This window comes from Otolemur garnettii, unplaced genomic scaffold, assembly GCF_000181295.1.
Source record: "Otolemur garnettii isolate 467f Iridium unplaced genomic scaffold, OtoGar3 scaffold00018, whole genome shotgun sequence".
Classification (NCBI taxonomy): Eukaryota; Metazoa; Chordata; class Mammalia; order Primates; family Galagidae; genus Otolemur; species Otolemur garnettii.
The window spans coordinates 19,551,967-19,561,297 of NW_003852413.1; the positions used below are offsets into that span (position 1 = coordinate 19,551,967).

The 9,331-nt window shown below is 45.6% G+C and overlaps 1 protein-coding gene across 1 annotated transcript in view; it reads left to right on the forward strand.

The window, feature by feature from the left end:
* Positions 1-6,489: 6,489 nt before the first annotated feature.
* Positions 6,490-9,331, forward strand: part of KIF18B (kinesin family member 18B) — an 11,843-nt gene continuing 9,001 nt past the window's right edge. The window contains exons 1-6 of the mRNA XM_012802876.2: positions 6,490-6,814; positions 7,366-7,523; positions 7,839-7,943; positions 8,160-8,270; positions 8,350-8,547; positions 8,679-8,855. Of these exons, the coding sequence (XP_012658330.1) occupies positions 6,502-6,814; positions 7,366-7,523; positions 7,839-7,943; positions 8,160-8,270; positions 8,350-8,547; positions 8,679-8,855 (1,062 nt within the window). The 5' untranslated portion in view covers positions 6,490-6,501. The remainder of the gene's footprint in view (positions 6,815-7,365; positions 7,524-7,838; positions 7,944-8,159; positions 8,271-8,349; positions 8,548-8,678; positions 8,856-9,331) is intronic.

Genomic DNA, 9,331 nt, shown 5'->3' on the forward strand with positions numbered 1-9,331 from the left:
TGTATTCATCTTTTATTAATACATTGAGTATTAGAATTTTGATACAGTTTTTTCCTTAAATTGTGTATATATATATTTGGCAATCTTTGCATATATTGGTAAACTAAAAAAGGAGATAAATTTTCTTATACCAACAAAGTGTAAAATAATAGGTGTATTCTTTATAAAATCAGGAAAGAGACACAATACTCACTATTACTGCATTTATTCACTATTATGCTAGAGTTCCTAGCCAGAACTCTAAGACGAAAATAAATTAAAATGACAAGATTAGAAATAAATAAAACTAAAATTGTCTATTTAAAAAACACGAACACAGGTCCTTTTTCTACATAACCACACATAGGAAGAATCAGTGGTCCTGGGATGCTGTTCTTTTATGGGCACCAAGGGGAGGGGGAAATAGGGACTGCTAAAGCCCAACTACAGGGCAAAAGAGCCTAAGGATGGAGTAATGCCTCTGGTGATACAACAAGGTCAAGTTCTGGCCTTGCTACTTCCCATCTGGGAGACAAGTTCATGTGCCTCCTCTTTCCTTTGTAGAGTAGGGATGTAACAATTGTTGTGAAAGATAAACACCATTTATAAAGCACTTAGCATAGTGTCTGATACATAGTAAGCACTAAGTAAATGTTAGCTATAATAATAATTATTTTTAGACTTTTGGATTTAGACACTGCTCTTTCCTGGCCTTTGCCCATTCATAGGACAAATACAGCATCTACAGCATGCTGGGCTGGGTGCCCAGGCTGCTAGGGTGCTCAGACTATGTCAAAGGAGGGTCCTGCTCAAGTTTAATTAAGAACAAAAAACAAGTGGTTGAGGGATGTGAAGGAGAGATGAAGGAGATCACAGTGACCCCTATAAAAGTAGAACATCCAGGGATGGACTTTTCCCCTGCCTTTCCCAGCTCCCAGTGCTATAGGGGGATCCCCTCAAGTCCTCTGAAACTCTTCTTAAGGAGCTTCTGAAGAGCTTGGGTTTGTTGGACCTGTCCCAGAGGCTGGGCAGAGGAGGCCATCCCCCAAACAACTGAATCTTGGCTTCTCAGCCCCAGCTCAGCAGAGCACTAGCCTCTGGGTTTTAATGAGCTGCCCTGGGTTAGAAACAGGACGCGACTGTGGCTGGCTGAGAATCCTGAAGATCTTATTAAAGAATCATCTCCCTTGTACTTTGGGCTGAAATGCTCTTTCCAACCAAGGATCAAAGCAAACTTGACAAACGTTCTCTCATTAATCTCCCCATCCCTCTGGGGCGGGAGCAGAAATGTAGCTGTTTCCTCTGGCTCTGAGAGGAGGAAGCTGATGCGACATCCACATGGTGTGGCTCATGGAAAGACCTTCCCTTCAGTCAGATGCAGAACAGGGATCAGGACCCAGGCATCCTAGCAGCAGTCATGCCAAGTGTTACCCACATCCGGCAACCATGCCCCTAGCACTGGCTCAGAAAGAAGGAAAACATCTCATTAGGCAAACAGACTCAGCTTCCCTGGCCCTCAGGAGGCGGGGAGGAGAGAACTGTAAAGGTTACATGCACTCCTTTGCCAGCGCCCTTTTTAATTTCCTGCTTAGATTGTTAGCCTGTTCTGTGGCTCCTCAGCTGACACCCTCCCCTGGGAAACTGGGACTGTCAGGAAGGCAGCCCATGTGGACCCGAGTACCCTCTGCCTACACTTCCCCAGGTACAAAAAGGGAGTTTCCTGCGGGTGGGAATCCAAGGGTGGGAGACAAAAGACAGAAAATTAGGTACAGTCCATATATCTGAAAGTGTTTGCTGAATATGTAGTGCTAATTCCATAAAAGTGATTATAATTATTATACAAACATAAGGGACTATTTCAACAATGTGATCATCATAGCATAATATATAATATCATTATAAAGCAGTATAACTGGCTCTGTAGTTAAACTGCCTTGACTGGAATGGAGCTCCATCACTCACCAGCTTTGGGACCTTGGGCAAATTGCTTAACCCTCTCAGTTTCAATTTCCTCACTGAAAAATGAGTATAATAGTAGTATCTATCTTGTGGGATTGCAATGGGGATAAAAGGAGATGATATATCTTGAATGGTCACTGACATAGTAAGCATGTAGCTAATATGTTTATTATGGCAATCTGATTGCTGGGACAGGAATAAAATTATACACATGTAAGAGGATTATCATTGGTTGATATCTTTTTTTTTTTTTTTTTTTTTTGAGACAGAGCCTCAAGCTGTCCCCCTGGGCAGAGTGCCGTGGCATCACAGCTCACAGCAACCTCCAACTCCTGGGCTCAAGCGAGCTCAGCATCCCAAGTAGCTGGGACCACAAGCGCCCGCCACAACGCCCGGCCATTTTTTGGTTGCAGCCGTCATTGTTGTTTGGCGGGTCCGGGCTGGGGATTCGAACCCGCCACCCCAGGTGTACGTGGCTGGCGCCTTAGCCGGTTGAGCTATAGGCGCCGAGCCATTGGTTGATATCGTATTCTTGTTTTGCATGGGGAAGAAGGTAAGAAGTTGAGGGGTGAAGGGATAGGAGTTCCAGATCAACTCTATTCCTTCTCATTCCCCAGTGAAAACCTGAGCTGCTTGTTGGAGTATTAGGCAGAAACCCCACTTTGCTGAATGACATTGGTAATTATGACCCATCAGTGGGGCCTAATCTTTACCGGGAAAACATTCATCTATTTATAGCCTCCAGAAAAAGCGCCTGTCCTTCTCCATGTTAATATATCTCTAGAGTTGGGCTGAACTTTTCTAGAATATCTGTGACTCCTGCATTCCAAAAATTCTATCCCTATTCTTGGTAAGCTGGCTCAAAAGGGAAATGAAAAACCAGGGAGAGAAGTCTGGGGAAAACACAAGAAAAATGATCTGGACACAGTGGCTCCCTCTTAGCTACTCAGGAGGCTGAGGAAAGAGGATTGCTTGAGCCCAGGAGTTTGAGGCCAACCTGGGCAACAGAATGAGACCATGTCTTCAAAATAATAAAAAAAAAGTTTGGAATTATTACCTAATAAACATTAGGAAATCTGTTGTTTCATCCTCTCCATTAACAGAGTAAAGGAGAAATACTGTTGTAATCATTTTAGCAAGTTCCAAAAAGCTTTTAATAAAATTCAACAGCCATTCTCACATTCCCAATGGGCAGCAGAGGTGGGGAACTAAATAAAGAAGAGCTAAAAATAGAAAGTAACTGCCATTATTTGCAAAGTATATTATCATTTAATTGAAAGACTCAAGAGAATCAATGACAATCTATTAAAGCCAATAAAGGAGTTCAGGAGTGTGGACAGATACAAGATTTGCCATGAAAATCAGGAGCTTTCCTATATAGTGGCAAAAATGAATTTGAGGATGTAATTTTATGTATGTATTTATTTATTTAGACAAAGTCTCATAATGTCCTTGGTAGAGTGCTATGGCATCACAGCTCATAGCAACCTCAAACTCTTGGACTTAAGCCATTCTTTTGCCTCAGCCTCCCAAGTAGCTGGGACTATAGGCACCTTGCACAATACCTGAGTATTTTTTTTTTTTCCAGTTTTTGGCTGGGGCCAGGTTTGAACCTGCTGCCTCCCATATATGGGGCCAGCGCCCTACTCCTTGAGCCACAAGCACTGCCACACCTGGATGGTTTTTGTTGCAGTTATCATTATTTAGCTGGCCCTGGCTGGGTTTGAACCCACCAGCCTCCGTGTATGTGGCTGGCACCCAACCTACTGAGCTACAGGTGCTGCCTGAAGATGTAATTTTATTTATTTATTTTTTGGGGGAGACAGAGCCTCAAGCTGTCGCCCCTGGTAAAGTGCTATGGTGTCACAGCTCACAGCAACCTCAAACTCTTGAGCTTAAGCGATTCTCTTGACTCAGCTTCCCAAGTAGCTGGGACCACAGGTGCCTGCCACAACGCCCAGCTATTTTTTTGTTGTAGTTCTCATTGTTATTTAACTGGCCCAGGCTGGGTTCAAACCCACCAGCCTGGGTATATGTGGCTGGTGCTGTAACCGTTGTGCTACAGGTGCCCAGCTAAAGATGTAATTTTTTTTTTTTTTTTTTGGCAGAGGCTGGGTTTGAACCCGCCACCTCAGGCATATAGGGCCAGCACCCTACTCCTTTGAGCCACAGGCGCCACCCCCAAAGATATAATTTTAAAAGGAGCCTATTCATAATATAACAAAGACTGTGTAATAACTAATAATAAACCTATTAAGAAATATAGAATAACCATGTGGGGAAAATCATAAAATTTTACTAAAGATTCTAAAGTTGTGATGAGAAGATTTGATATTGTAAAGATGCTAATTCTCCTCATATTAATGTATAAATTCAAAATAATACAAATTAAAGTCTTAACAGAATTTTTCATAAAAACTTTATAAGCTGATTCTAAAATCCTATATAAGTCATGATGCCAAAGAATAGCCAAGAAAAGAAGCAATAAGGGGGTTATGTTATAGAATCATGGTATTTACAACATTGAGGCACTGAAGTGGGATGGACATATCCATGAAACAGAATGGGAAGTCCAGAAACAAATCCATGCTTCTGTGAGAATTTAGTTAAATTTGGCATTTCAGGCCAGGTGCAGTAGCTTACTTGTACTCCCAGCACTCTGAGAGGCTGAGACAGGAGGATTGTTTGGTCAGGAGTTTGAGATAGTCTGAGCAAGAGCAAGACCCAATCTCTACCAAAAAATAGAAAAATTAGCCATGTTTGTTTTGTTTTGTTTTTTGTTTTTTTGAGTCAAGAATCTCACTTAGTCACCCTGAGTAGAGTGCCATGGTGGCATCATAGCTCACAGCAACTTCAAACTCTTGGGTTCAAGTGATCCTTTTACCTTAGTTTTTCTTGGTCTTGTTCTTGCTCAGGCTGGTCTTGAACTCCTCAGCTTACTTACCGTGATCCATCCGCCTTGGCCTCCCAGAGTGCCAGGATGACAGGCATGAGCTACTGTGCCCAGCCATTTTTTTTTTTTTTGAAACAATGTCTCACTCTTGCCAGGCTAGATAGAGTGCTGTAACATCATCATAGCTCACTGTAACCTCAATCTTCTAGGTTCAAGAAATGATCCCTCAGCATCAGCTGGGACTACAACCATAGGCTACCACATGCAGCTAATTTTTTCTATTCTTAATAGAGACGGTCTCACATATCTGAGCTAAATTGATCTTTCTGGCTTGGCGTCCTAGGGTGCTAGGATTATAGGTGTGAGCCATACACCTGGCCATGTTTGACCATTTAAATGTCGAAAATGTCATTATGATCAGCATAAGACTTTTTTTTAGGAATGCATAGTTGGTTTGATACCAGAAATCATATCAAGTAACTTATCACATCAAAAAAATAAGGGAGGGAAGAAAACTCCAAATATATCAAGAGATACTGGAGGAACATTAGGTAAAATTCCATATTTTCCTAATAATAACTGTAAATAAAATAAGAATAGAAATTACTAATATGATAAAGACTGTTCAAAACTAATTTCTAAATAGTGAAGCACTAAAGATATTTACTTTAAAATCAGGAACAACACAGAGATGTTCATTATCATCATTATTCAACATTCTTTTACAAGTTCAAGACTGCAATAGATAAGAAATTAAATATTTGGTATAAATGTGAAGAAGCAAAACTAAATTTTGTCTCTTCTGATACCTAATAATATGCTTAGATAACCTAATAAACCCTAATAAAAACAACTAAAATTAATAAGAGAGTTTGAAGGTAGTAGATATAGGACAAATATATAAAAATCAATTATGTTTCTCCATACTAGCAATTATCAACTGGAAATGGAAATGAGGAAAGATGTTCCATTTATAAGATTAAGTCCATAAAATACTTGGTAATTATATTAAAAGAATAATTTTGGGCTGGTGCAGTGGCTCACGCCTGTAATCCTCACAATCTGGGAGGTCGAGGCAGGTGGATTGCCTGAGCTCACAGGTTCAAGACCACCTTGAGCCAGAACAAGACCTCGCCTCTAAAAATAGCTGAGCATTGAGGCAGGTGTCTATAGTCCCAGCTACTTGGGAAGATGAGGCAAGAGAATCACTTAAGCTCAAGAGTTTGAGGTTGCTGTGAGCTATGATGCCATGGTACTCCATCAAGGGTGACATAGTGAGACTGTCTCAAAAAGAAACGGGCTGCGCTTGTGGCTCAAAGGAGTAGGGTACCAGCCCCATATGCCGTAGATGGTGGGTTCAAACCCCGTCCCAGCCAAAAACTGCAAAAAAAAAAAAAAATTAGACAAGTAGATCAGAGGAACATGAGAGAAAGCACAGTAATAGACCTCTGAAAATATTGTCATTTGACAGATATTTCAGGTGATAAAAAGATATTTATTAATAACTGGTGCTGACACCAATATTCTTATTCTCTTGGGGTATAAAATGGAGATCACCCCTTGGGGTGGGGGTACAGAGGGCCCTTGAATGCTGAGGGAGCACTTGGTCAGGCCTGGGGTGGGATTGGTCCTCATCTCCATCATTTCTCTGCCCAGGTGTTGCCACGGTGATGGCAAAGGAGGACAGTATGGTGCGGGTGGTGGTGCGGGTACGGCCCCCCACCCCTCAGGAGTTGGACAGTCAACGTCGGCCTGTGGTTCAGGTGGTGGACGAGCGTGTGCTGGTGTTTAACCCCGAGGAGCCCAATGGAGGGTTCCCTGGCCTGAAATGGGGTGGCATTCATGATGGGTCCAAGAAGAAGGGCAAAGACCTGACATTTGTCTTTGACCGGGTTTTTGGTGAGGCTGCCACCCAACAGGATGTGTTCCAGCACACCACTCACAGCCTCCTGGATGGCTTCCTCCGGGGCTACAACTGCTCAGGTGAGAACTGAGCCCTGCTTGGTAGTGGCCTTGTTTTCTGCCTTCTCCTAAGGGGATGGATTCATGTATCTTCTGACATGTGCTCAGGACTTGAAGAGAGTTCTGGCCCTTTCATTCTATGTGGGGCCCCATTCATTCACTATCTGTGCAAGGCACTCTGCTGGGCCCTGGGATACAATCAAACAGACCCATAGGGTTCCTTCCTCTGGATGCTTACAGCCTAGGCAGGGTGGGGGGCAGATGCTAAGCACAAAATCATACCCTCAAGTGTGTGCTTATGAAAGGAGGAAAGTGATGTGAGGGAAAGAATCATAGAGGAAGCTGCCCAGAATGTAGAAGGACGGACTACTACCCCTAGCATAAGGGAGATCCCATTTTCCTGGAACCCACTGGCCTCTGGGGAGCCAGGACAAACACATGGAGAATGCAGACTCCGCAGCAGGGGTGCAGGTGGCAGGAGCAGCAGATGGGTGGACATGGAAAGCAAAGGAAAGGAGCTTGAGGGGGAAATTTGGTGGGGGCCATCCTCTTCCCTACTCTGTCCTCTGCAGTGTTTGCCTATGGTGCCACTGGGGCTGGGAAGACCCACACCATGCTGGGAAGGGAGGGGGACCCTGGAATCATGTACCTGACAACCATGGAGCTGTTCAGGCGTCTTGAGGCCTGCCAGGAGGAGAAGCACTTTGAGGTGCTCATCAGCTACCAGGAGGTAGGGCTGTTCCCTGCCCTGGGCTCGTGCCATCACCCCTCCTCACACCCTGAGGGGGAGAGTGAGCCGGTAGGAAGGGGGAGCAGTGGAGGCAGGTAGCAAATGGAGAACTGGGGCCTGATGAGAGCCCACAGCCCCAGATATAGCCCTGTGAGAGACTGCCTGAGAACAGAACCACCAGCCCTGCTCTTGTTACTAACACCATCCCTCAAAGTGTTGCTGGTGGCCTGGTATCTCCACATGTGCCAGCCTCTAAGGAGGAAGTTTCCTGCTGGGTTCTCTCTCAGATCTGCTTCTTGCTTCCTTTCTCTGCAGGTGTACAATGAGCAGATCCATGACCTCTTGCAGCCCAAAGGGCCCCTTGCCATCCGTGAGGACCCTGAGAAGGGAGTAGTGGTACAAGGGCTTTCCTTCCATCAGGTATGTTGCTGGCCATGGGCAGGATGAGTAGCCTTTTGGCCCTCCAGAGTTTCTTTACAGACCATTTGAAGATGGTCTGGACCCTGTGGTGGTGGTGGCAGCAGCAGCAGTGGTAGCAAGGGGGGTGACACTGGTTCTGAAGAGTGGCCCTTCCTGTCAGGGAAAAGCCCTGAGTGGGGAGACCACAAGCCCCCTTCCTGGGCATTTTCTCTGTAGCCAGCTTCAGCTGAACAGTTGCTGGAGATGCTGACCAGGGGGAACCGGAACCGCACACAGCACCCTACTGATGCCAATGCCACTTCCTCCCGCTCCCACGCCATCTTCCAGGTGAGAGAGGTCATGGGTTAAAGTCTGAAGCCAGGGCTTCTAAGACCTGCCTCCACCTCACCCCTGCTGCCTACCTCAGATCTTCGTGAAGCAGCAGGACCGTGTTCCAGGACTGACCCAGACCGTTCAGGTGGCCAAGATGAGTCTGATTGACCTGGCTGGCTCGGAGCGGGCATCCAGTACCCATGCAAAGGGAGAGCGGCTGCGAGAAGGTGCCAATATCAACCGCTCTCTGCTGGCACTCATCAATGTCCTTAATGCCCTGGCTGATGCAAAGGTAAAGCATCCTGAGCAGCGTCCTCCCCAAGATAACAACCGACCTCCCAAGCCTTGGGTTAAAGGCTGCCAGGCCCCATTGTGTGTCAGCCTTGTGCATCTACCTCACCACACACCTTCACTGCTCCCCAGGGCCGCAAGACTCACGTGCCCTACCGGGATAGCAAACTTACCCGACTACTCAAAGACTCCCTTGGGGGCAACTGCAGAACGGTGATGATTGCTGCTGTCAGCCCCTCCAGCCTGGCCTACGAGGACACATACAACACCCTGAAGTATGCCGACAGGGCTAAGGAGATCAGGCTCTCGGTGCGTGCCAGCCTGGCAGGGTCCCCCTCAGCACTGGGGAAGCCCCAGGCCATTTCCTCAGATCCCTGGCCCGAGTATTACCCAAGACAGAGGAAAGCTGTTCCCTAGATTCTGTCTTTCAAGAGAGTCTCTGTGGTAGAAACCACACAGCCCCCATCTGGTGTGGGAAGACTCCAGCGGGGGAGAGAGGATGGTCTCCCAAAACTGAGGGGAGGCACCAGAGGAGTATTTGAGCATTGGCCAGTAGAATGGTTCAGGCTTGTTTTTAGCAATAGGACCATATTTTCAGCAAACACATACATTAACACAGATAACAGCAGAGTTGCTCTGGTTTCTGCCACATTTGCTCAGCCTTCCCCTCCTTGCTTCCTCCAGGAAGCCTTGGCTCTCTGGAGCCACTGTGGAAAAGCCCCATGCCTAACCAGAGTATCTTAATCAAGGAATCAGGGTTCAACTTTTTTTTTTTTTTTTTTTTT